The sequence below is a fragment of the Gopherus evgoodei genome, chromosome 22 (genome assembly GCF_007399415.2).
Source record: "Gopherus evgoodei ecotype Sinaloan lineage chromosome 22, rGopEvg1_v1.p, whole genome shotgun sequence".
Lineage (NCBI taxonomy): Eukaryota > Metazoa > Chordata > Testudines > Testudinidae > Gopherus > Gopherus evgoodei.
Genome location: NC_044343.1, coordinates 6,434,827 through 6,462,773, shown reverse-complemented (window position 1 = coordinate 6,462,773; position 27,947 = coordinate 6,434,827). Strand labels below are relative to the sequence as shown.

Here is a 27,947-nt window from a genome sequence, read left to right as displayed (position 1 = left end):
CGAGAGTCCATGAAATCAGTCGTGATGATTCATGCACGCCTGGGGAGGGCAAGGCTAGTTTGGGTTCTGTTTGTTCACAATGGAAGTGAAACACGCTTGGTGGGGAATTAAATGAGAAGCGAGTCAAGAAACTGTGTCGAAAACTTGAAACAAAAAAATACAAATGCAAGAGTCTTTAAGTTACACGTTCAGATAATAAGCGTGGGAACTTCCTGCCAGTAAACAGGGCTGGTTTGACAGGTCTGTCTTATACATAACCCCAAGACAAGCACCGGCAGTCAGAGTGGGAGCTTTCAGTCCCCCCTTGCACACCAGTGAGGTTCTTCAACACTGAACCAGAGAAGGGAGAAGAGGATTACAGCTGCATGAACCAATTAGCCAATAGCTGCTCCAGCACAAGATTGAACATTCAGTGCCGATCGTTCGCAGGAGGTTTGTAATGGGGACATCCATGAACAGAACCAGCTCGATTTGGGTTTTATTTTTCCAGGTACACAACTAAGTATCCTGGATTTGCCGAGAACTGGAGAGAAGATCCATTATGAAAGCCTGTCCTATTTCCAATGCCAGTGGAAATAAAAATTTTTTAAAAAGGGAAGAAATCAGATCCATACTGGGACTCTCTGTTGAAGGACTTGTCATCATGAGATCTCCAGGCCAAAATTTTGGTGAAGATTCAAACAAGCATCCACACGAGTGTTTCTCTTATTCAGCCTCTCGCAATTAAAGCTCCTCTTTACTCTGCACCGCATCAGCCTATAACTGACAGTTGCAGTGATCCGTGAGAAAAAACAACTCCCCAGAAGGAAAGGATTAAAGTTTGGGACTTCAGGGATGCCAGAAATCTGACAGGGTGTCTGGACTGCTGATTCATCAAGCATGATTCATGCCCAAGCAATGTGGACGGGCCAGTGGCAGAGGAGGCAGTCAGACAGGTGAGGAAACACTACGATGCTACAGCTGTACTGCTGTAGCACTGCCAGGTGGAGGCTTCCTGCAGGGGTGGTACATCCCTTCCGTCAGTGTAAGAGGTGGTAGCCGGGTTAGTGGGAAAATTTTTCTGCTAAAGTAGCTGTGGCTGGGGAGGGGACATGGGCGGGTGGGAGGTGTTAGGTCAATCTAAGTACATTGCACAGGGTGCAAAAAATGTTCACAGACCTGAATGATGTAGCTAGGTTGACCTGAATTGTAGGCATAAGACAGAGTAAGAGGAGTCTTTGTAGAAATGAAAGGACGGACATAAGAATCGTCCTGCTGTTGGCCATTTGGTTTCGTAGCTTATTAATTCTTGAATTTTACTACACACGCATTCTGTCAGCAGTGTGTAGAGAGAGGAGATGGTCAAATGTACAACAGAGAAAATCCAACACAAGTAGATTGTTAGAAAACACTAGAATTATAGAAGGGCAATTACAGGAAAAGGGGGCAGATTTACAAAGATGCAGAAAAAGACCACAAGGTGCTAAGGGAGTTGGGTGTCTAAATACCTTTGTAAATCTGACCCATGGCCGCAACCAGCTTCCATTCTAAACCTTCATTTTAACCCCTCTGTTATTTTGGGTTTAGAAAATTCACTTGATCTGAAAGTTGCCAGATTACAGGAAAAAAATAAACAAACATTCTCCTTTGTCTTCGGAGTTCAAGTTTTGAAGAGTATTTGTCAATTGACTTTTTCAAGTTACAAGGTGATAAAAATGAGTCTGATCTGAAATTTTACTTTTGTTTAATGTTCATCTCCCTGTCACATAAGAACAGCCTTTATGATCCCAGGACCCAACTGTGCAAGGCAGTGTATGCATGCAGAAAGGAAACATAATCCCTGCCTCAAGACATTTACCATCTAAAGTAATCTCAAGCTTTTCACACAAACAAAAAGGAGTCTGCTGGCACCTTAAAGACTAACCGAAAGCTTATGCCCAAATAAATCTGTTAGTCTTTAAATTGCCACCGGACTCCTTGTTTTTTTGTGGATACAGACTAACACGGCTACCTCCTGAAGCTTTTCACGTTTCAAACTCCTTAAAGAGCCTTGTGAGCCAGCCTGGTGGGAAGAAAATAGGCTGCAATCAAAGCTATTGGCGGTTTTTGTTGTGGTCAGTGCTGGGCCCTATCCCGCTTTCACTGACTTCAACTAGGACCCTTTTTTTAAACCTTGGCTCCAATGGGAGCAGGATTGGGCTGGAGAGTTTGTGAGCACATGCTGCCCTCTTTTGGCCAGTAGTAGCTTATGTTCTTCCAAACGTCTTTCTAAACCAGATCATGTGTATCTAAAGCTCTTTCCTAAAGAAGGCTGAATTAGCAACACATTAGGTGCAACAAGTGAGCCGCTCAGCTGAGACGGGCACTCTTGTTTGTTAAGGTTTCTTAAGAACTGCGATGAAAGGTTTTAAACAGAGAACTGCAAAGCAAAAACTGAGTTAAACCCAGATTTCTAAACAGGCTGTGAAGAGGTATTATTCAGAAAAGACCAGTAAGCCAGCTCAGATAGATTGGAAGCTCTTGGGTAGCAAGGGGGCAGGCAATGGTGGAGGGGGGTTGAACAGAGGGCAGGGGTGTGGTCAGACTACAGGAAACAGGGGGGGACAGAATGAGGGTGGGGTGTTGTGGGGGTGGTCGGAGAAGGGGTGGTTGGATGGGGCAGGGGGCAATTAGGGACGGGGGGTCTGGGAGTAGTCAGTGGGCAGACAGCAGAGGGGGTGGATAGGGCAGGGATTCTGGGGGGCCATCAGGGGTGGGGGCCAGGCCACACCTAGGCTGTTTGGGGAGGCACAGACTCCCCTAACCATCCCTCCACACAATTTCCGAAACCCAATGCCAAAAAGTTTACCTGCCCCTGTGCTAGAGAGTGTGTAATATAGTGACCATGAGCAGTAACAGTCTAAAAGAAAAGCTTCTCCCCACATAACCGGGGTAATTTTGCTTTCCCACTGAATGTGCACGTCATTTTCAGGCCAAAAGTGAAAGTTAAGGCCAAACAAAGCTCCCTTTCTCTACGGTCATGTACCTGATGGTATAAATGAGTTATGTTACCTACCCCTTGTCTATTTCCTCTCCTCACACCTCCACCTCAGTGAGTGAGTGAGTGTGCATGTGGATTCCTAACAAGGAGCTCACCAACATTTCTATGTACAGAAGCCAAGCAGCTGCCTGAGTGTTACTAGTGACATCTGGTGGGCAGCTAGGAAATACACTCAATAGCCTTGGCCACTGCATCTCTCAAGAGCAAGTAGCAAGAAATCCATGCATCAAGTCTGGTTTATATTTAGTGGATTGTAGTAGTCCGGCTGCAAAAAGGCAGAGAGCATGACCCAGACAGGGAACCCTGGGAAATGCATTTCACTCCACATGGATAGAACATTTTGCACTAAACACACCGGACAAGAACATCAAGGTGCGAAGCCAAGGGCACCTAGGGTCTGACGCCCAAGACATGGTTGTATAACGCTTAACTAAGCCCATAACCACTCTTCTTCAGTTAATAAGCGGCCATGAAATTACAAGGGGGGAGGAATAGCTCAGTGGTTTGAGCATTGGCCTGCTAAATCCAGGGCTGTGAGTTCAGTCCTTATGGGGACCACTTAGGGATCTGGTCCTGCTAGCAAAGGGAGGGGGCTGGACTCTATGACCTTTCAAGGTCCCTTCCAGCTCTGTGAGATTATATATATACCTATACACACACACACCTCCATGTTTATATGAGGAACTAGTTCACGATGGAGCAGTGCATGCCACGCCTTGTTGTCTCTGCAAGCTTCACCTGTACAATTCTGTTAACGACTGTGGACTACAGCAGGGATCAGGTTGGCAGGACCTCTCTCAAGGGTGTGAAATATCCACACCCTTGAGAGATATAGCTAAACCCATGCAAGGTTTCAGTGTAGACCAGCCCTTACTGGAGATTACTAAAATCCCAAAATACAGGTAACTCCCTCTTTCCCTGAGGGATGGTTTCATAGTTCAGGGAGAGGAGAGTTAGGGCACTGGGGGTTCTATTCACATTTCCAAAGACTTCTGTCACACCTGGCAAGTCACTTTACTGTTGTGCCACAGCATCCCCAGCTGTAAAATAGGGATAACTACGTCTCCTGCAGATAAATGGTGCTACAGAAGGTCAGAACATTCAAGCGGCTCCTTCACCCACATGAGGCAGCTCCCACCTGCTGGAAAAAAGTTACTCAGCCAACTGGGGGTGGGAGGAGGGGAGTAGCAGACAAACATCACCAGAACAGGTTTTAGGAACAAAATTTATTCCAATTTCAAACAGAGAATTTATTTCAGGAGAAAGATATGAAAATCAATTTCCATCAGGTATTTCTGTAATAAGGGTCAGTGCCCAGGAGCCAGAGTAGGACTGTTCCAAGAAATCGTCACACTCCTAGACTGGAAAAGAAGAGTCTGGAGCCTGAATGGACCTTGGCACTGGGCAGCTTATTCAGAAACTCCTTTCCCCTCCCCCATTCCCTCCCCCCACCCTAACACGCACAACAATACATGCATTTCAAATGACAAGGTTTAAAAACAGCATTTTATATAGCATCTTTTTAAATAGGATGTTTAAATTGTTTAAATCAGGATCCTATAATATACAAGTATAACCAAATAATTTCCACCACATTGGCACTTGTAAAGAGTCTCTGGCACTACTAAAGAAGGGGCATTGGCACAAACCATACTTTTAAAACTGGGTGCTGCATTACAGACTTTACCTCTGCTGGACTCTAACAACCTGGGTTTGTATAGTACAATACGATGGTCAGCACACTCTGAAAGCACATTTTAAAAAATTACCAAGTAATAAAACACGTGGAAAAAAAAAACAACCCCGTAGCTGAAGGTAATGCCAACATCACTAGGAAGCAGCAGCATCAGACCAAAGAATCCGATTCCAGGAGAAAGGGAAATAGGCAGTAGGGCTGGAACAGGGAGGGGCAGTTGCTCACCATATGATTGATCCTTATGGAATGATGCAATGAAACTGGACGCCAATGCAAGGAAAATCAGGACGATCTTCTCCCAACCTCCCTCCCCCCCATGGGTCTCTCCACTGTAAAGTTTAGGATGACTCGGAGTAGGCCTGTTTCTTCAGGACAAAAGAAAGTGCGCTATGAACTGAGCTTGGCCAAGAGGCTGTTTCCTCAGCCTAAGATTCGGGATTTTTACACGTGAATCTCAGACTTCTGTCCTGAGCTTCACTCCCTCGTTCCTGGGAAATCCTGACCAGCCTTATCACTGAAGAGGATGAGATAGGCAAGTTTGGTTTTCGATTTGGCACTTTCACTAGAGCAGGCATCTGTTGTGGAGTCTGCCCCCAGAGATGCAAAGCAGAGCTGGTTCTGCAAGAATGCTTCACAATCCAAGGCAGCGGCAAACAGGATGACATCTCTCGCCATGCAGGGCCTGCTAATCCCCCTGCCTTCTTTTCTATGCTACAACCCAGACACCTCTGGATTCTGTGCACAGCTCTGAATTATTCCTTCTCTAGGACAGATGAAATTTCAGAAACATGTTGTGGGACAGCCCTGACGTGATATCCCCACCCAATTACCCTCAAGCCCAACTGGTGACTAGGCCAATAACTATGCCAAGCAACGGAGCAGGAGGGTAAACAGCATGTGCTCCAACCTTTACTAAAGTCCAAAATCCTTCCAGAATTCATCACAGCTAAACAAATTCACTCTGTTCTACACAATGGATGATGCAAGATCCTTCCTTCTGTGCCAGGTCAACATCTCTTCTCTTGGCAGGTAGAGGGATGATACCCACACAGATTCAAGTGGGAAGTGCCACCATCATTAACCTTGGAAAGGAACCTCTGGGACATCTGTTTCAAGATTCTGAATCTCTTAGCGCCAGGTCCACCGCCGGTAATTGGATGCAGTGCAAACCACTCACGAAATCAGGGAAGCAGGACTGGCACACCATATGTTCCAGAAGAATGGCATTTAGAATAGACCCAAGACAATTATAAAATCCTCTTCACAGAACACTTTCGACAAAAAGGATCCTTTTGGGATAAAGACAAAAAAAGCAGTAAAACTGGTGCAAAGCTGTCTGGCATACGAGAGAATCCCTCCCTTGTTTCTCCTGAACATTAGGCAGGATCAGGAATGTAGCGATTCTACAAGCAGCTGCTGCCCTACTCTCAGCCAGACCCGGGTTCTCTGCTTGTTGGTCCCAAGGCTATTACTGCAATACCAGGTCTCTGACACGGCCAGGCATCTCCAAAAGCTCTATTTCTTCTGTAGTGCTCTGTGAAATACAGCAGTCTTCCCTCTCCGGTTTTGGAAAACACAAGGGAGCCCTAAAACAGAACAACTGGACGTAGTGTGAACTCCAGATTTAGTGTTACACATCAAAGGCATCTGGGGCAGTTCAATTTCATTACATTTTGTGCAAAACACCGATGTAGTGCTCAGTCTACAAATGAGACAACAAAATATTGGACACACCCTTCAACCGTGCAGCTTGGGAGATTAGCGCCTTTGTTAGCCTTACAAGCAACTGAAGCTGTGTCTGGGTTATCCAGAGAATTTGGACCCAATGCTACTCGTTGGAATTGTAACAGAACTATTAGTGTTGCCTGTATTTCACATATGTCCATAGGTGGGACAGATGCCACTGTTTCTTACTCACTGCTTGCCTTGCCATTGCAGTCTTCCACTAGGCAGATCAAGAGGCAGCAGAGCTTTGGTACATTTACTCACTCACCTGAAAGCTTATAAAACGAGACAGAAGGGCTTGAAGCCCTCAGCTGAGTGGAATTCAATTTGGCACCTAGAATCCATTCTGAGTAACACCTGTATCAACAAACCCAGCTGCCTTCCCCTGTACTAGCCTGCTGTCCATCTCATCCCAGAATTCTCACTTCAGCAATACAATCCAAAAGTGGCTGCTGTACTCTCAATTATCAAGCACCCTGCACCTCTGGAGCAAATATCTGTGCAAGTGCTCCAAAGAGAATCCATGCTCCTCTACAGAAAAACCACAGCAGCATCTGTCTCAGGGAGAGCACAAACAGAAAAATGGTAATAGAACTCCCCCTAAAACTTTTCACAATCTTTTCAAGCAGTAAGAATCTTTCCCACACCCCAGAGTCCGTGTCACCCAGCTCTGGTCCTTTCTAGGCAATTTGCGAGCTGGGCAGGAATGAAGCACCATTACAAATGCACACAGCTGGCACAAAACGTGATGAGGATTTCCTTGCTGTTCACAGCACGCAAGAGAACCCAAGCGTGGCATGTGACACCTCAGGTCTTCAATCGGAAAAATTTGGTGTTTAAATTACGCAGTGAGCTTCTGATCTTCGCTGCGTAGAGAAGTCGCTCACTTGATGCCTTTCACTCTGAGTGGAGTGTAAGTTTCTTTCCATAAATTGAGCCTACTTTTAAAAATAATAATAATAATAATAATACAGTCAGGCACTTCTCCCCAGGCTCAGCAGCTATTGCTCCAAGAGCTCCCATCATTGAAAGTCCATGAACAAAATACAGCAATATGTAGCAAACTATGTATAGAACATCAATAATTTAAAAAAAATAATAATAATAATCACAGTCTCCATATCTTTTATAATTGATAAGAAAAAAAAAAAGTAACCCAGACTAAACGGTACAAAGAATGGAAAAGTGATGGCTTTGTTGTTGTTATTGTTGTGGGGTTTTTGCTATAGATGGAGAGCAATTGTTCCTCCCCAACATTTCATCACAGTGACCCATGGGGCGTGTCCTTGGGGAAGGCAGGTTGGGAACAAAAAGCAAGCAGGATTAATAATTACACCAGAGGCACCCTATGGCACAAGGCAAAGGGACCAGTAGCATTTCACACTCCCACAGTCCAGTGAATTTACAATCTTGGCCAGAAAAGTTATAGATCTCTATATAGACCACGGGAATGAAAAGGGAAATAAAAGCGGCTAAGTGACAAAGTGAAGCCCAAGATGAGGCTGCCTTGGCTTAGGCAAAAATTAAGAGGTGAACAAGGTGCCGAAGAGTGAGGTGTATCCCCCCCCGTTAACTGTGAAATAAAAGCAATTTGTTAAAAATATGAAATCAACTACTCTGTGGACAGAGACATGAGACTCCAGGATAACACTGAGCAAATTCGCCACTCCACAGATCAGACAATTTGCAATCATTACATCATTAAAAATTAAGATTTTTTTTTCCTGTAATTTTTAAATTTTTCTTTTGTCGTCTTTTCTTCACAAGGAGGCCCCCCAAGGGGGCAAGGGGCAGAGCAGGTCAGACCAGGTTGTACTCCTTCAGGTTGAGCTGTAGGATGGTGTCCTTGACGGCAGCAAAGACAAATCGGATGTTTTCCGTGTCTGTGGCACATGTGAAGTGAGAGTAGATGATTTTGTCGCTGTCTGGGTTTAAATCCACAAACATCTTGAGGATGAACTCCCGGGCTGCCTGAGCATCTCTCTGCGGGCCTGCAGCAAACAAAGGCAACAGTAAACCACACTGTGCACAGCCCATTACTTGGTTTGAAACCCCAGAACTGCTAGTTTGCTTTCTCTCCATCCCCCACCCCAAGGGTAGGAGGTTATGTGACCAAACGGGAGAAGAAGAAATGTAGCTCCCTCGGTCATGGAATCTGGAACATCTTATGCCTAATACTAACTGGTCAAATCCTAGTAAGTGCGTTTTAAGCTTCAGAATATCAAGCTATGACAAGCTTTGAGAGGCTGCTTTAGACTCTGATCTGTGAAACACAGAATATGACATAGACTGCCAGAAGAACAGTCCACCTGGACCACTATACTAAAATGGCAAATAGTAGATGTAAATGAATTTCTCCTGTAACATACCTAGTCAATTGTACAATAATGCAGATCTTGAGGATTGTAGATTTCTTCCTGACCTCTGCAGTAATCATCTCATGCCCTGAAGCACAAGATCTAGTTCCCATTATTTCTGCATGCCTAACAAAATCAGATTCCAATCAAGAAACAAACCTCAGACCACCACCTGTAGCATTTACTCTTTGACGAGCCAGTTTATAGAGCTATGAACTGCAGCTGCAGTCAGTGTTCATTTTATGTCACTAGTAGCTCCTTAGACTACAGAGCATCACCAGGTGTCTATCTGAAGTGCTTGGTGTTCTCACATTGCTTCCATAGCATAGCCCCACACCTTGAGAGCATCATCGACCACCTCACATTCAAAAATCACACAGCATCCTTTGGCAGCTACAGCAATTGGTTATATGGAAAAGTAATATTAGGAAAGCATTTCACATATTTTTCTGCTACCTTCTACTGTGATTTAGCAGCTGAAGACATAAATTCACCATGGACCACCAATGATCTTCAGAATAGTGTGAGAACCTCTTAATATTTACCACAAATAAAGACTTCAGAGATGTCAGTACTTCCTGACACCAGGGGGCAGAAGACTCCAGGGCTGGAAAGAAGACTAATTAGGACCTGTTTTGTTACAAGCCCATAATGAGGCAAGCAGCTTGCCTAGAAGACTGAACAGATAAGAAATTTCTTCAGGGGGAAAGAAGATTCTCCAACTGCGCCAGTGAGCTGTGGCCCAAACCAAAAAAAAAAAAAGATGGCTCTCCCTTTACCCAGACAGCAGTTTTCAGCTGTCTCAAAGGGCTAAGAGTTGGTAGGAGACGTCTTAGGAAAAAAAACACAAAAAAAACAAAAACTTGTCTGACTTTATTCTCCTGTCCCCCATATACCTTCAATCTCATATAGAGTTGGCATCATCCAATTTAGTGGATGCAGATCAGAGGTTACAGAAAACACTGTTTATGCTGAAGAGCTTAACCCCAAATGGGAGCTTCCCTGCATCATGAAGATATTATCCGCCCAAAGTTGGGAATAGCAGATGGACAGGGATTTTACCCTGCCTGACGCTTTTCAACACCAACATCAAAAAGACTTGGATGATCTGACCAGTCCACAAATTAGCCTATGTGAAGGGACTGCACCCTGCTCTGACAGAAGCAGGGGTTTGATGGTCTAACTGGTGTTTTCCATCTCTCCTACCACTAAATTCTTGCAGGTCTAGAAGTTCTACACCAGTATGTATATTTCAAGTACGGAAATTAATACCCTGAAATCAAAATAATCGCAGCTCAACTCAGATCCATGCACAGACCTACGGAAAGCAATGTTTCTAGTGACATTTGGCAGCTTCTTTAATTGTTAATCTATGAAAAGCTTGCAGCTGTTTTTTCTGTCTGAATTGACAAGTTACACGCAGATCAAGATATTCAAATTTACTTGCCACTTTTGCTCTTTATTAAAAAAGTATTTCTACACAATGTAGTATTTCTACAACAAATTCAGCCCTGAATCTGTAACATTCATTTTTATAGCATGATTTCACTGTAAATCAGACAGAAGAAAGCAGCAAACAGAAGCCCATTCACATATGAATTAATACCTAATTAAAAATCTCACAGGTGAAGTATTTTGTTGTTGTTTTCTCCCTCCCCTTATTTAGAAGGTTCATTCTAGTTTGAAAGATCCTCTTTAAAAATCACTTACCATCAAACTCTGGGAAATAGTCAACAAGGTGGGAGTACAGGATCTTGTCTTCCAACAAATCTTTCTTGTTGAGGAAGAGGATGACTGAAGAATTCTGGAACCATGGGTAGGTGATAATGGTCCGAAAAAGGGCTTTACTCTCTTCCATCCGGTTCTGATGCAAGAAATAAATTACATCAACACACCGAAAACCTTCATTTGTGAAAACTTGGCCATCTCTGATCCTAGAAACATGAACCCATCCATATCACCCCAGATATCGCAGATGTCCTGTGTGGAAACCTTTGTCCCATTTCACTTTTGGTCCAGTGGAGCGCGTACGTAGGAAACCAGTGCAACATCTGTGACTGACTTGAATTTAATTTGGCTGGTTTTAATTACTTGCCAGTCAACGTGCCCTCTTATTGGCCCAAGTCATTTTAATGCCTTTCATTATCATGTGGTAGATCTGGGATCAACTTCTGGTCATGAAGATTTGTTCCCAGCAAAGGTATGTGTTGGCTCACAAGATCGAGTGCTTGCTGCTGCTTAACAGCCGCTCTTCTAGCTGGTCAAGGCACTATAATGATGTTCTCAAAGAGACTAGCCATTATTTGGCAAGATGGTTGCCATGATACAAGGTATCTAGGGTGGGAAATTTAACACGGAAGGGAAAAAAGGAACGTGTACAAGATCTTGAGGGCTTTTCATCAGGGATGCAGAGAATCTAAGATGTGGGACTCCCACTGACATCAGAAAGTTTGAAATGCACAATGCAGAAACAATCTTGTACCCTGTTTCCAGAAGAGCCATGACCCATTTAGCCCCAGGTTCTCTCTTTGTAGTGGAAAAAGCTGAAGGCCAAAAACAACAGTTACTACTAATTCAAGTTCCAGTTCTCTTGGCACCAAGCAGTTTAGTACCAACCTCCAAGAAAATCAGAAAGACCCTCCCCACTTTCCTCTCATCATTAGGGCCTACTCCTGTTCAGGCTTACCTCATTATCAGACTCCACTAGAACTTGGTCATATTCACTAAGGGCTACTAAAAACATGATGGAGGTCACATTTTCAAAGCAATGGATCCACTTCCTTCGTTCTGACCTCTGACCCCCAACATCCACCATTCTAAGGAAGAGAAAGACATACAATCTATCAAAGCAATAGCCTGTCAAAGATCAATAAGAGCTTCTCTCCCTGCACCCAAAGCACTAGGATATGAACGAGAGAAACAACTTTCTCCCCCCAAGCGAAGCAGGCATCAGGATACAGTAACATGTGTCCTCTATGAGCAGTTGTGCTCACACAGCGTAACAGGAAGTTCTCTGAATGCTAATTCCATGGCCACCTCCACGTTTGACAGTAAATATAAGCATCCTCATTCCTGTTTGCATCCTGGCCTCACTTACTGAGCAGAGCTTCTGGAACCAGGCTCATCCATCACCCTGAACTATGGAGACTGAAAAGAAACTATGGCAAATCCATTCAAATCCTGTTCTACCAAAAGCCAAAGCTATTTACATTTTGATATTAAGGCTTCATATTAAAACTTCTGATTGTGAGAGAAAGTTTGAGGTTAAGGATTTCCTTTGACTATTTGGCTTTCCCCAGGACATCATGCTGAATGGAATTATGCTAATCCATAGGCAAAGCATAAAACCCAGTCAACCACACATTCACACCATATGCCTAAGAAAAACCATCAGGATACTGGGTCTGTATTTGAATCACTATATTACACCTGCATCTCACTTCTATTGCACCTTTTATAAATGGATCTCCAAAAAAAAAAAAAAAAAATTATAACACAAAGCCAAACAAGTCCAGTCCCTATATCTCAATGGAGCGTTATTCCCATTTCACAGATGAGGAATACAAATCAGAGACAGTGACTTGCTCAGGGTATGGCAAAGCTAAGAACTGAACCCCAAGTCCAGGTTTCTAGTCTTTTTTTCTACCACTTTTCACTCTTCCCCCATCTACATTAGAAGCTATAACAGCATGGATCAGATAAGTATCTGGATAGAATAAAGGAGAATGCCTGTTGCAAAGTAGCAAACATGTTATCATGCCTCTGCATGTACTGTCTATTTGGAGATTGTATAAAGGCACAGATAAACCTACAGATAAACATATGATGCAGAAGTCAGTCAAATCCTGATGGCACACGCTATTCATAGGAGAGCGCCTTCGGAAGACACACTGGAGAACACACACAAAAGAATCAGTACAGACAAAGCAGGATCTCTCATCAGAGTTAAAAACATATGGATCAAAGAACCTCAACAATGCATGAAGACAGAAGAACTTCTTGCAAAGGGTTATGTTTCAAACCAGTGTTGCCAGAAGAAGGCTTAGTTTTTCCTTTGGTGGATTAAGCTACCAACAGTTTGTCCAATGGGCTGGTGAGCTGTTATGTACTCATCAGATGCCAGCATGTTAACACATCACAGGAGGAGCCACAATTCCAGCTGTATACTCACTTCAGGTTCTCTGGATAGAATCAGCAAGTCTATACCAAAACTATTCCATTTAACCAACACCCTCCTCAATTCCCAGAAGCCATTGATTTCAACTCCTCTCACTCAGATGCCCTTAATCAACTTAATCATACCATGTTTAGAGACCATACAGAATATCCCCCCCTTCCCAAACATACACTTAAATCCTCCCTAGCTAAGAACATGGATACTCCTGATCAGTAGTTTAAAGATCCAAGAGTAGTGCTCCCCCAGTTCAGTCCCACTTGAGAGAGCAGGTATAGCATGTGCTACCACTCCAGTACCTGAAAATAATATTCTCTAGGTCGAAGGGGTATTCTATTATTCCGGTTGTAGGAACTCTAACCCGTAGCACATCTTGCTGGGTTGGTAGATATCCTGGGGTTGCGATTCGATCCACGTCACTAAGGTAGCTGTGAGGGGCATATGAAGGAAACAAACAAACAAACAAAAAACACCTTAGACTGTAGCTCACACTCATGGGGGTTTCAACATATTATAGCCATTAGTTCCTCTCTCCCTCCACACACAAGTTAAGGACACCAAAAGAAATCTGACTGCTAGCAGCATCACTAGGATCATTTAAAATGGGACAGGACCAAGTACTGGAAGTCATACTTCAGGGAACAACCTTTCACTGAATCCCAAGGAGGCTTAATAGGTTTCTCCACATGTACATTTCGATGACTGTCTCCTATCAATTGACAGCAAGTCCCTAGAATCTCTTCTGACGTAGTAACTGCCACGTGTTACATCTCACAAAGTTACAGCCAAACATTCAATTTCTATCTCAGTCAAGGGAAGAGAGGAGGCCATGTGCAAAGCAGCAGATATAAGCAGCTCTTCTCATACCTGTTGCTTCAAATGAAACGCATGAAGGCAACAGAATCAGGAAACCGTTACCATCTCCTAGGTCTCTGGAAATCAGTGCCATAAAAAGTCCTTGTTATAGGATGGCTCTTGGCATTTCCAATGTTTACTGCGGAATTTAGTTTAATTTAAAATGAACTACCTAGCCCTTCTGGTTATAAAAAAATCTGTACCTGACCCAACGCACTGCCATCTTCCAGAGTCTCTATGTGCTCAGACATTCTGCAACAGCTCCAAATGTCAAATCCTGATCCTCCCCCGCCCCCCTACTCCCAACCCATGGCTCCATAAGACTAAGTCAACAGGGGAAAGTGGCATTTCTGCTGTGTAGGAACCAGGAACAGGGTACAGAGATGGTCTGGGTGGGCACTGCATAGCCACCTGTGCATCCTGGGACAGAGGTGTGAACAGCTCCATTTATCACCCAACAGAACTCGTGGAAAGCAGCTGGTGGTGCTACAAGAGTGTATGGATTTTCCAGACATTCCAGTACTAAAACCGTATCCCATCCCCTGCTCCCACCAGAGCTCTGTGTGTGTAACAAATGAAGCCACAAAACCAGAATCAAAAAAGCACGGTGATAACAGTTGTTTGGAACTAGAGTTACTGAAGAGGCAGGGAGGTATATGCTTACAGTTCAAACCCAGAACATACACCCACATTGCCTAGACTACCCCACCAGACTAAATCATTAGCAGATAGGTACACCTATATCATAGGGTGAAGTAATAGGAGGAAAGAGGATAGTCTACAAAAACTAAAAGAAAGACAGCAGCACCAGTTTGCGGTGTGATAACCATATTCAGGCATCTGTAGACACCACCTAAGTTTTTGGAAGCTTTTGTTTAGCCAACATGGCCATGATATCCAGCAGCGCATCAGAGTGCTTATGTACTTACTACTTAGCTGAGTCGGAGAGCTGATATTCTCGCCTCCTGTCATAACACTCTTGGATTCCAGGGTCAGTCCACAATGTCTTTATTGCACTTACATATGGCTGCTCAAAGGTTGAGACTTTTTCTACGTCCACTTCCCGAATCAGCAGTGCATTGGTCTGAGGATAGAAGTGTGAAAGACAAGTAAGCATACATTAAACCTAGATCCTCCTGCAAGGGCTCCAGGAATGCTACATCGTGGATGCTGGTCAAGCTGCTTACATCACCTGCAACAGGACAGGAGTGGGCAGACTAGACATCTACAAATTATCCATTCAATTTGTACTTAGATCTCCAACAGGTTAAAAGGAAAATTGTATATTCTCAGAATCGGCCACATCTGTAAAAGCTCCTGGAAGCATCACATGATCCTTAACAGAAACGTCAGACTCTCTGAATTTAACTTACCAAGTTGTGCTAGAGCATAAAAGTCACCCACTGTTCAGAAACACCAAAATCGAAGCACATATCTGAGAGCATGGAGTCCCAAACTGCCTGATTGGGGAGTGCAGTCAATTTTATTACCAGAATGTAGCTGCCTAGTGTTTCATTGTAAGGCTTTAATTGCTTTTAGCCTACATTTTTAAGAGTGTGGGAGACCTTACTGCAGTCTGCTATAATCCAGGCTTCTTTTTTATGGAGGAGGAAAAAGATAATCTGAACAAAACTGACACCACAAAGTGCAGCTGGACTGAAGTCATCACTGCAGCCTGTTGTATTAATACAGCTACTACACACACCCCAACACTGCAATTCCTAAGGGTTTTCTGGATGCAATGAGAAGCAATTTCTGTTCACCCACACTATACTTATCTTCAAAGAGAGAATTTAATCTAGTTTGCTTTCCTATGTACATTAAGCCTTCGTGGAAGGTGACAGATTATAGCCCCTAGAGTCCTTTAACCACACCCTAGAGAAAACATGGGTAATGCAAGCACCCTCATACCACACCCATGCCTCAGCATTGGCCCAGACAGATTCTTTCTAAAGGCCAAAGGGGAGTTCTGCCTTCAAGAACCATTCAATCCTTGGCCCCTCTGTTGAGAATGCAAACAAGACAGCCAGTTAGAGGCAGAGGCAGATGTGATACCTGGTCATTAAGAACTCATCTGAGCCCTTCAACTCTTTTTCCATTTAATAATATAAGTATATCTCCATATCTCAGAGCTGGAAGGGAGCCCAAAAGGTCATTGAGTCCAGCCCCCTGCTTTCGCTAGCAGCACAAAGTACTGATTTTGCTCCAGATCCCTAAGTAGCCCCCTCAAGGATTGAACTCACAACCCTGGGTTTAGCAGGCCAATACTCAAACCACTGGGCTAGCCCTCTCCCCTAACTTAACAGTGATATCTTCAGGTCTATACTGACCTAGGCCTCAATTTGGACCAATGATCTAGAGAAGAAAGGTGCCACACCCTACTACTAATCCCCTAAAGCCTCCCAGTTCCTACGTGGCTATTTAAAAAGTTAAAATACAGCAACTACAATACACCTGGTATAACTTATTCACAATTTCATTTTGAAAAATAAATCCACTAAGTGTTGAGACAGCAGAGCATACTAACATCTAAGTTCTTGACACTTACACACTTAAAAATCATCTGCACTCATACACCTTAAAGCCAGCCCAAAAGTTTCCAAAATCATGTAAATCAAGCTTCATCCCAGAATAAATGTTTGTGTTGAGTTACAAATCCTTAAAAAAAGGTTAATAAAGGAAAATTTGACAGATCTCCATCTGCAGCTGTTAGTAGGTGTCACTCTAATAGCATAATCTTCTGGGATCTACAACAGCTCCCTTATGCACTCTCTGGCATTCGGTAATGACACCTGTCATACAGAGAAGGGCCCAGCACCTTCAAAATGCTTTGGTCTTTGTGAGGTGGGTGCAGATCAGTTCCTGCCCCTAGAAATTTTTAGGTGGGACAATTCACAGAAGTAGAACACACGTCTAGCCAAATGAAAACTGTTACACTCCCTACTGACATCCCTATTAATAAAGCCACAGAGCGGCATAGTACCACAGAAGCAGTGGAGGATACAACTGCCATATGGGGCCAATTACCAGGAAGTTTGAACAGGTAGTGGATATAGTACAAAGGCAGCACAAATACAGGGCAAGAGCCTACAGCTGTGCCCTAAAAAAAAAACCCTCAGACAAATATGAACTGGTGAAGCAAATCCACCAAGCAACGAAGCGATGGCTCGCTGGAACTCTGCAATTTGGCTCACCTTATTCTGTTCATACTTATATAGGATCTTCAGGGTCTCCATGGCCCTGATCATGGACTGCATGGCAGTGAAGATGTTTTGGTACACCAGCTTTGTGAAGCCCCTTTTGTCCTCTTCAGAGTAGCCTGAGCCATGAATTATCCTCATCTGTTTGATAAATGTGCTCTTCCCACTTTCCCCAGTGCCTGAAAATGAAGAGACCAAAGAAAGGGAAAAAGTCAATAGAGATCACAAATGAGGTTCAGTACAGAAGGAGTAAAGCTATTATTGCATCCTACTCCACTGCACCTATTAATGTATCCAAGTAGATCTACTCCACTGATTATTACTTCTCCAGTTCCTTTTTGGAAGTCTATATAGTGGTCCTGGTGGGCCCATCTGACGGCAACTATAAGCCTAACTGACCATGATGGAAAGAGCACTTGTTCTTTTTGACAGGCTTAAAGCAATTCTGGTATTCACTCCAAATCTTACATTACAGCCACTCCCACATATCCTGCCTCAAAAAGCCATGTCAGTCAGTCACACCTGACCTATTACCATACAATTCAGCTTGATGCTATAATCACAGCTCCAGCTAAACTCCCTGATATATTCCTAAATCAGTATGTTACACAAACTGGGGTGCCAAAGGATGTGGGGGAAGGCTGTTAGATCATGAAAGCTCCAGTAGAATTCTCATTATTTTAGTACAATCTCTCTTTCCCTACCCAATCTAGACATCTCCTTACTAGATATAAACAAGATATATTAGAAAGAGAAGCTCTGAAAGGAAGAAGGGATCAAAAAACTACCTGTACCACATTTTTTTTCTCAGTGGCCTGAAACCATTCTCTCAGAGTGAAATATATATATAAGTAAAAAAAAAAAATCAATCATGTGAAGCGGTAATCCTTTTTGGATTAATTTGTGATCACTATCTTCAGAAGTTAGGATGAGAAACAACTTGTGAAGGGGACAAGGAAACGAAATCTCAAATCTCTACTGCCGAGCAGAGTTTTAAAAGAAAAACAGACCAGCAGGCCAAACAGCAGGAATTAGTAAATAAAGAGTTCAGACACAGTTGAGATGCCGCAAACATCTGAACTAACAATCTCTACCCCTGCTGAAATGGACAAAGTCATCCTTTATCAGTTAGGGGCTAAGTAAGAGGGATGCAACTGGTATCAAGCAGATAGGTGGCTGATGTTAATTTTGGCAAGAGGACTGCTAAAGTTTTAGGAAAAGTTACTCTTTTGCCTAAAAGCTTTTACCTACTATTGTTCCAAGTAACACTGAAGATTACTTTAACCCACAGATTTGAGAGTCTACCTTGTTTCTTCTGTTTGTTACACTGTGGCATTCAACATACTTTGCCTAGTCAGTCTCCCCCATTTGTGCAAGTCTCTTGCACAGCAGCAGTGAAGACTCTGAAGACTCTGCAGACTCTGTGGTAGGTGCAATATCTTAAACTATAGACTTTAAAATTAACTAGACTTCAAGTGAGTGTTGCTTCAACACAGCCAAGCACTAATGGCTAATATCTCCAATAAAAGAAAGCGATGGCAAGAATGTGCTCTGAAACCAAAAAGGCTGTGCTGCAAGCAGGACCGGCGCTAGGGGTTTAAGCGCCCTAGGCGGACGGCAATTTCGCCGCCCCGCGCGCTGGTCCCGCGGCTCCGGTGGAGCTGCCACAGCGGTGCCTGCGGAGGGTCTGCTGGTCTGCGGCTCCGGTGGAGCTGCCGCAGTCATGCCTGCAGGCGGTTGACTGGAGCCGCAGGAGCAGCCGACCATACGCAGGCACGACTGCGGCAGCTCCACCGGAGCCGCAGACCAGCAGACCCTCCGCAGGCACCGCTGTGGCAGCTCCACCGGAGCTGCCTGCCGCCCCCTCCGGCAAAATGCCACCTACCAATTATTCTGGCATCCTAGGCGATTGCCTAGGCTGCCTAAATGGTAGCACCAGCCCTGGCTGCAAGTGCTGCTTGGGCAAAGTACAATGCAGACAACACACCACTCATCACATAGTACAAGCCTCCCTCATTACACTGTTTTAATACCTGCTTGTGAAGGCAAGGTAGATTTGCACTGGTTGGATGTTTCATACATCCCTAACTCTTTCAAAATCTGCATTCTGTACATACAGTCAGGTGGGCAGATCAACATTCCTGCCATTAGGGGCTTAGGAAGATGTAAGCTGCATCAGGTGACAATCCAGTGATGAAAATAAAGAGAGAAAGGGACAAAGTGAAAACTTTCTTATCTTGCAGGGTAAATGTGAGGGAGAAAGGGTGGACAAAGAAAGGCTTCACACAGCCTTGTCACAATCAAGACCCAACTAGCATTGGGGGAGAACGGGTTTTCGCCAGTGGCCTCTTCTGCATGTATTCATTTATAAGGCTACTGATCAGCTGTAAGGATTGACCACAGACTGTCCCCCCATAGCCATCTTACACAGTCTGCAGCTAATTCCTTCACAGAGCAACTGTACACTGTCCAATCTCCAGAAATAGTACTTTCATTCTACAGAATGCTCTTGTGGAAGTTCTCAGATTTGCAGTTGATGTGCATTTAACAAAAAGTTGCCTCAATATGGAGCTTTGCTGATTATATTGACTTGTGTATTACTAGATCACCAGGGTAATGAACCCAGGTGCACGCTCATCTTAAGAAATATTAGGAAGGTGACAAATCCCTCAACTCTCCAGATTCAGGGACACAATGAATAGAAAATCCCTGGCTTCAGCAACATGAACCATCAGATCTCCAACTAGAAATCAGGGGGGTTCGACGTATAAAGACAGAGGCTCATTTATCACAAATGCACATTAATGCCTTATGAGTAGATTCTGAAGTTCCTATGTCTATTCTGCAGGGCAACAAATAAATACCCAAGCAGAAAAAAGAACAACAAACACCAAACCAAAAAGAGCAAGAAAAGAAGTCTGCAAATTTTGCTAGGCTTTTTAATGTCTCCATTTACTGAACATTAAAATAAATTATGTAACTGCCACTAACTAGCTATCTTGGTCTCCTCTAGAAAGTTACAACACACACACACAAAAAAAACAAATCAGAAAGTGAAATCTTTTGCGGTTGAGTACACTGTGGTGAGAAACACTTCCTCGTGCTTTTACCACAGTAACCAACAAAGAGTAGAGGCGTCTCAAAGCACTTTGATGATGCAACTGTAATACAAACTTCAGCACCAGATCACTAACTTAGGTTCACTTATTCTAGCACACAAGAGATCAAATGCACAACCCCTGACCTTCCATTTCTAAATACGCGCCTCCTGGCTTGGCTTCGGTCCCTCAACAATATACACACCATGACTGTTATGGAACACCGAAAACACAAGTGAGGATAGTCTCCTGTGTTCATAAGAATGTAATAACCTTTTTTATATGATAATGTTGAGACAAGGGAATAATCTGAGCTCATCATTCCTTCAGTCAACCCATAAAAGCCACATAGTTTATAATAAGTGTTGCTGATGACAAATGCATTTGAAAACGAACTCATGTGTTAGGTCAATGGCACCCAATGCTTACTTTCATATTCTTCTGGGACAAAGTAACTTTACACAAGAAAAATAACATCATTTTCTTCATTAAAAAGACTAATGTATGCCCAGTATCAGTGGACAGTAACTGAAGCACTGAAACACCACTATTTATTAGCAGTCCAGCTCATAGCAGCACTTATTTTTCACTCAATATTTCTAATTCAGGCTTCAGTATAAACCGACTGACACCACACTGGACAGCAAAGCAGTGTGGAAGAAATTACTTCCGCTTACTCTACATTCTTATTGATACTCTACTGTTTATATGATCTCTCTTAAAATATATTCTGCCCTCCCCAAAATTCTTAACCAAGAAAATGCCTCTCTCTAACTAATATGATCTGCATTTATGCTGCACCATACACACCAAGGGATTCTGAATGACTTTATGAACCACAGAGGAAATTAACTTCACCCACCACTAGGACTACCCCCTTTATGGGCTAATGTGACTGCAGCTTAAAAGTGCACAATACTACGTAATCGTTTAGGAGAGGCAGTGAAGAGTATCATATCCTGTTGAAAGTGAAAATGGAATATAAGGAGGCAGAATGCAGTTATTAGGGCTAACACTGTTATTCTTTGGCCTTGTCTAAACTATGGATGTCTCCCCCCAAATCCTAACTTGTTTTTTAAAAGTTTAGCTGAACTGATTTTAAAACAGGTTGGAGCCAGTTGTAGACCAGGGTCCAGGCATCTTGAGGGGTTTTTTTTTTGTGTGTTTTTTTTTTAAATGAATCAGTTTTAAAACTAGTTGAGTTAAGGAATGGTTCAGACCTCCTAGAGCTTACTGTAATCATGGTACAACCAGTTTTAAAACTGGTTCACATTAATGGTTTTTAAAGCCAATTATATTTGGGGGAAGGAAAGTTCCCTAGTATAGACTCAGCCTTAAGAAAATGGACAAGTGATCATAAACCTGGTTTTACATTTCACCTGGAGAGCAGCCCCTCCAACATGCTTTTAACATGCTACTGGGATACTGTACTATTAATGGCTAGGAAGAAAGTGCGCCATTTACTCAATCAGTAACACTACTATGCATCAACCTAGATATTCCTATTCAGTCATTCCTGGCCAGACCCAGCCTCGTTTAGCTTGTGAAAGCTGATGCAGACATACCCACATGTGAATTTGGAACTGGACACCTTACATCGTCAAAAATCCTGACTGGTATGCCAGTTCAGTACACATACCAAATTAACAGCCTTGTTTAATCAGACCCGCTTCCCATTTTGATTTGAAATAACAGATACAATAAATGACAAAGCCCATGACAGAATGTATAAAAGAGCAGCAATAACTTAGTGTTTTCATAGGCCTCATGGTTTAAGAGTAGCTTATGGGCTAGCTGCACCCTAGCATTACATTTCCTGCTAACTTTAAAGTCTGTAATCTATTACTTTTTGAAAACTTATGATGGCATCTCTCCGAAAACCATATAGAAGAACTGATTCCCTATCCACTCGGAACCTCAGAGGTACTATGAGACACCTCAGTATGCTGATGGAGATATGAACACAGACAAAATTTTGTTTATATACTTAAATGACACTCATCCCACCTGTGTGGTATCTGAACAGGTATGTCCTTATCCTAATATAGCAGGGCCCCATTCCTAGAGCTAGTCCTGACTATTTTCCGTTCCAATACTGATCCTGCACCATTCTTATGACTCCATTTGACTTCAGAATTACTTTGCCTTATCTTTATTTCTCCCTGCAGGTTGGTTTAGACATCTCTGAGCCCTGCTGGAGTAGAGAATGGGAGGAAAAGAATGGCACCGAGGGACCTTGAGAGCTGTAGTTGGATAAATTCCCCCATTTAACAAAGGAGGGAGAAAACCATAGAGACCACCAGACTAGGTAGAGAGGACTCCTTCATGGAAAGATGTTAATGAAAGACCCAGAAGCCTGCCAACAATTTATAAATTACACCAGTTTGAGTAATGAAAATTCTCACGCACAAATAAGTCAGTAGGTCCAACTGAGTTCTCCAACAGGATTTTTTTTAAGACTAAGAGTCATTTCAATGCTGAAGTTTCTGCTTAGGTCAAAAGCAATTTTAACACAAAATCCACTATGAAAGAAAAAACAAACAAACCAGTCAGCCCCCTGACTAAATATTAAAATTACTCCACATCTAGAATGAGTAAGGAAGATAACTGTTTAGAAGTTACCATGTCCTTCTTTTTAAAATTTCCTATAGTGTTTTTCCTCACAAGTTATATTTTGGACAACAGCAAAGTGCCTGACAGTTGTCAACTCTGATAAGTAGAAAAAGGTGCGCAGAGCTGGGGGTCTGGCCAGCATAGATGTGCCTCCTGAGAGTCACTAGACTAGAAGTTAACATGTGGGTCCTAAGACAGAGGAAGGAAGGATGGCTACTAGCACAATAGGACCCTATTCTTTGTTGGGCCTCAGGGACTAGTGTAATAAACACGATTACTGTCAACAAATACATGTAGTGCCTAAAAGGGACCTAGTTTTTAACCATGTGATGGGTGTGAAGAGTTCCTATTTTAACATATGCAGAGGGCTGCCCATATAGCCACAAGGGATGTGCTCACAGCAATCATCACTGGGGAAGAAGGTAACTGATGCAGGGGAGTGAAAGCCAGACTCAGGGTGGGAACGATGGGAAGAGGGGAGGAGATCCAGGGGAGGAGGGGAAGAGAGAAAAGAATGGGATCCAGAGAGAGGCAGGTGCTGGGGTCACAGGGCAGGAGAAGGAGAGGATCCAGAGCAGGGCGGGTGCTGTGGGGGTGAAGACAAGGGGCTCGGGGTGGGATCCAGAGCAGGGCGGGTGCTGTGGGGGAGAAGACAAGGGGCTCGGGCTGGGATCCAGAGCAGGGCGGGTGCTGTGGGGGAGAAGAAAAGGGGCTCGGGCTGGGATCCAGAGCAGGGCGGGTGCTGTGGGGGAGAAGAAAAGGGGCTCGGGGTGGGATCCAGAGCAGGGCGGGTGCTGTGGGGGAGAAGAAAAGGGGCTCGGGGTGGGATCCGGACCAGGGCGGTGCTGTGGGGACCAGGGCGGGGGCTAAGGGGTGGGATCCAGAGCAGGGCGGTGCTGTGGGGGAGAAGACAAGGGGCTCGGGGTGGGATCCGGACCAGGGCGGTGCTGTGGGGACCAGGGCGGGGGCTAAGGGGTGGGATCCAGAGCAGGGCGGGTGCTGTGGGGGAGAAGAAAAGGGGCTCGGGGTGGGATCCAGAGCAGGGCGGGTGCTGTGTGGGAGAAGAAAAGGGGCTCGGGGTGGGATCCAGAGCAGGGCGGTGCTGTGGGGACCAGGGCGGGGGCTAAGGGGTGGGATCCAGAGCAGGGCGGTGCTGTGGGGGAGAAGAAAAGGGGCTCGGGGTGGGAGCCAGAGCAGGGCGGGTGCTGTGGGGGAGAAGACAAGGGGCTCGGGCTGGGATCCAGAGCAGGGCGGTGCTGTGGGGACCAGGGCGGGGGCTAAGGGGTGGGGGCCAGCGGGGCACCCAGAAGAGGAAGCGATCCGGAGCGGGCTGGGCGAAGGGGGGATCCAGGGCGGGGTGGGGGGCACGGAAAGGATCCAGGGCGCGGGGCGGCCTGGCGCGGCGGCCCCGGGGGGCTCCTCACCCAGCAGCAGCAGCTTGAGCTCCCGGCGCGCGTCGCGCTTGTCCCTCCGCAGCTGCTTCTCGATCTCGGCGTTGATGCGCTTCGACTCCTTCACCTCGTCGCTCAGGCAACAGGCCATCATGGACTCCAGAGTCATGGCTCCGCCGCTGCCGGGACCCCCGGCCCGGCCTCCTCAGCCCGGGACCCCGCCGGCCCGGCCCGGCCTCGCCCCCGCCCCCGAGCCCGGGACCCCTGCGCCCCCTCCTGCCAGGCCTAGCACCGCTCCCCCCCCTCCGCCCGGCTGCGCCGCCGCCACCCGCTCCCGCCTTCCCCCTCAGCCCCGCCGAGCGAGCGACAAGCGCGCACAGCCTACCCCGCTGTCTCTGAAAACAAGGCCTGACTGACTGCCTCCGCCACCAATGGGAAGCTCTTCTTGGCCGGGAGGGGCGGGGTTAGTAACGGTTGAGGCGGGGCCCGCAGAGGGAGCAGGTTGCAAGTTTGGTTGGCCGAGCAGGCAGGGAGGAGGGAGCTGGACGCGCGTTCAGGAGCCGGGGCGTGGGGCTGCTGGGCATTGTGGGATGGTGGAGGACTATGGGAAAAGGGGGAGGCTAGGTGAGGGAGGGAGTGGGAGGAAGCTGAACAGCTGGGGATGGGGGGGCGCTGCTGGCCAAACTGGGCTGTGGGGAGGAGCAGGACAAAGGGGGAGCAGGGAAGGTGGGGGCTTCCTTCTAGTTGGGGTATATGGGAGATGTGGGGGGGAGCTGGGATTTGCTTCCACCAGCTGGGGTATATGGGGGGGGGGGGGGGGAGTCAGAGGGATGGCCAAGCACCTATCCCAGAGGTACCATCAGACGGTTGTGGGAAGGAAGGGGTTAATGTAGACTGACACCTAGGGGGAAGCGCTAGGAAAATGGGGGAGCTGTGTGGGAGCAGTGCTGACCCCAGCCAGGCAGAGGAAGGGGAGCGCGCCTTTATTTTGAACTCCTCTGGAAAGACTGTGTGACTTTCCCTATGGGAGGGAAACGATAGCAGCAGTTATCAGAATGGCCAGGCCTCGCGCGTGGCAGATTCGTTTGTAGGCTGACTTCAGAGCCTGCCCTTCCTGCGAGAGAGGCGTTTGTTGGGTGTGTTTCAGGGACCTGCTTCAGTCCATTCCAGTTGATGGTCCCAGGCTGACAAACCCAAGAAACATGGCTTGTTATGGAGGGATGGGAGTTGGGTGGCGAATGCGTGCCTAAGGGCAGGGAGGGTTGTGGAGACTTCCTTGGCTTTGGTAGAGTAATCCACCCACTCCCTGGCTAACCATCCCCGCCAGAGATAAACTGAGTTCTGGTAGCACCAGAGGTTTACCTTCTGCTTCACACAAATATCAGCGAATTACAATGTAATTACATACAGGGCCTGTAATCCTTACAGAACTTTGACAAGTCTTCCCTCCCATCCCTGTGTGGTAGGTAAACATTTTGTTACCCTTGATTTACAGAGGGGAAAACTGAGGCATGGAGAATTTAAGTAACTTCCCTGATGCCTCAGAGCTGGAAATTCCTGGCTCTCAGGCCTGTTCTTATTTCATATCTCTCTGTGCCTTGGGTTTTATCCCTTGGTTTCAGAAGAGCATTTGTTTATGCCTTTGCAGATATGATCAACAAAATGTCCTGCAGAAGATACACCTTCAGAGCCTCTTGGGTGCATAGAAAGCTAGATATGTAGATCATCCTACAATAGTTCATTCCTCTTCCATAAATTATTCAACTCAAGCGATGGGGAGGGGGTTACATACATATTTTGGGCACGTGAAAAGAAGACTGCGGTGGCATTACCATAAGCAGGCATGAGACTTGGGGAATACCGTTCCCCAAAGTATCTCCTTGAATACAGAGACTGTCATTCGTCAGAAGGAGAGAGGGTCACTACTGCCCATTCCATTTTCCTTTCCTCCCTGCAAGATTGTCCTAGTTTTAATGGATGATGTCTTGTCCTGCAAATTTTGTTTGGAAGATGTTAATAAGACTCTAAGGGTACGTCTAGACTGAAAAAAAACCAAGCCCATAGCAGCGAGTCTCAGAGTCCAGGTCTACAGACTCTGGCTCGCGCTACGGCACTAAAAATAGCTGTACACTGTAGACATTCCTACTTGGGCTCCGAAAGCCGGTGGGGCAGTGGGCCTCAGTGTGGGAACATCTACATGGCTATTTTTAGTGCCTTAGCAGAAGCCCTGCAAACCCAAGTCTGTAGCCCTGGGCACTGATGCAAGGTTTTTTGGTTATTATTATTTCAATTTTTGTTTGTTTGTTTTTACAATATAGATGTACCCGCTGTAACTCTTGGGACTGATGTTACAAAGTTGGACCGTGGTCGGATAGTGTTTCAAGGCACTGTCATTGCATTGTGATGTGCCAGCGTGCCACAGATTTTATAAGGGTGAGATGCATGAGTTTGTCTCATTGCACAAACTTGCACAAGTGATAGAGGTTAAGGGGTAGATTTGACCTATGTCCTGCTTGTGATTACAGATCCTTCTCTCTGCTATCCCCAGTTGATCTCAGGGAAGCATCCAATTTAGACACTCACTGCACTTTTGGAGTGTCCCAGCCAAGGAAGCAGTGCCTCCAGTATGCTTCCTTCAGGGGTCGATATCTCCCCCCATGCTGCCTTCTTTCTTTAAAGAGCCCTTACACCTTCATCCTTGGTACTTTTCTCTGTCCCACAGAGACATCTCATAGGTAGCTTTCAACCTTGAAGATCACTCCTGAGCTGGTGACCCCCACTCTACTGCTTCTCTTTATCAATCTCTGATCGCTCTCTGCCAGTCTTGCTTGTCACCTTATGATTAGGTCACGTTACTGATAAATGGATGCGAAACTGTAGTGCGTGTTCCTGGTGAAAAGTCCTCTTGACTCCACATCTCTGATTTCACTGTTGCTCTCCTAAACCTTGACTCCTACCCGCCCATAGTCAGAAATCTTTGAGCTATTCTAGATCTTGGGCTCTAATTGCCTTCCCTTCTGTCTCCCTATTTTCCTATTGTGGTTTTCTCAAGACCCTTCCTGTCTAGTCTGATCTCTTCTCTAGTCTTGGCACCCTCTTTGTCTCTTCCTGGTGGGGGAACTCTTCACACGAGTCGCTTTTTGCACTGCTCCCCTTTTCTTCCAAGCCACTTCCTTTCGTTTCCACCATCTTCCTTTTCTCTTTCACTCATACGTGCGCCCCACTGTGATAGATGCTGTGATACTCCCTGTGAGCTAGCTCCCACCTACCACACTTATTAATTAGGAATGAGAGAGACCAGGACCTGACAAGATCGACACACTGTTATAAGCTACACTCTCCTGTTGTAACCAGGGTTGGGCATTTATTCCACTTCATCTGGGACCCACAAGCCCCATTGATTTGCATAAATACTTTAATAAGGGGACTTATTCCTGCTTAATCCTATTTTCCTCTCCCCATAACTAATGAAATAGAAAAATCAAACCTGTCACACATTCCATGTGGTGAGACAGAAATAGATGCCCACTCAGCTTTTCGGGGTGTGTGTGGGGGGGTTCCTTGCTCTGTTTTTCTTCCTCTGCTTTCATTCCTCCAGGCATCTTTTGCATGCTTCTGTTGCTCCTTCCATAGTCATTTCTGTTCCTCACTTTCATTTCTCTTCTCCTGAACTTTATCCACTTCCTATTCATTTCTCTTTCCTGCCTGTTCTTTGTTTCTTTCCTCTAAGGTTGGTTCTGCTGGGATTGTTCTCTCCCCCCGCCCCCCATGCTGTTTATCTAATTGTCCTTCCCCTTCTTGCTCAGTTCCATCCATTCA

General features: G+C 45.2%; 1 protein-coding gene and 1 long non-coding RNA gene across 2 annotated transcripts; one reads left to right on the top strand and one right to left on the bottom strand.

Annotated features, from left to right (window-relative positions):
• The first annotated feature begins 223 nt into the window (after positions 1-223).
• On the top strand, positions 224-23,029 carry LOC115638561. The gene is made up of 2 exons (XR_003997477.1): positions 224-935; positions 22,293-23,029. It is a non-coding gene; the product is annotated as an uncharacterized LOC115638561 (long non-coding RNA).
• On the bottom strand, positions 5,842-24,362 carry GNA11 (G protein subunit alpha 11). The gene is made up of 7 exons (XM_030540285.1): positions 24,162-24,362; positions 17,021-17,205; positions 14,756-14,910; positions 13,271-13,399; positions 11,484-11,613; positions 10,508-10,661; positions 5,842-8,431 (listed from the first exon to the last, which is right to left on the bottom strand). Exons 1-7 carry the CDS (start codon positions 24,295-24,297, stop codon positions 8,241-8,243), a joined length of 1,080 nt encoding a protein of 359 aa, XP_030396145.1. The 5' UTR covers positions 24,298-24,362; the 3' UTR covers positions 5,842-8,240.
• Between the last annotated feature and the right edge of the window lie 3,585 nt (positions 24,363-27,947).

Excerpts from the sequence above, each read along its gene's own strand:
- GNA11 (XM_030540285.1), bottom strand. The coding sequence starts at position 24,297 with ATGACTCTGGAGTCCATGATGGCCTGTTGCCTGAGCGACGAGGTGAAG. Across the intron at positions 14,911-17,020 it reads ATAAGTATGAACAGAATAAG|ACCAATGCACTGCTGATTCG; the intron begins GTGAGCCAAATT and ends TTCTATCCTCAG. Across the intron at positions 8,432-10,507 it reads CTATTTCCCAGAGTTTGATG|GCCCGCAGAGAGATGCTCAG; the intron begins GTAAGTGATTTT and ends TGTTTGCTGCAG.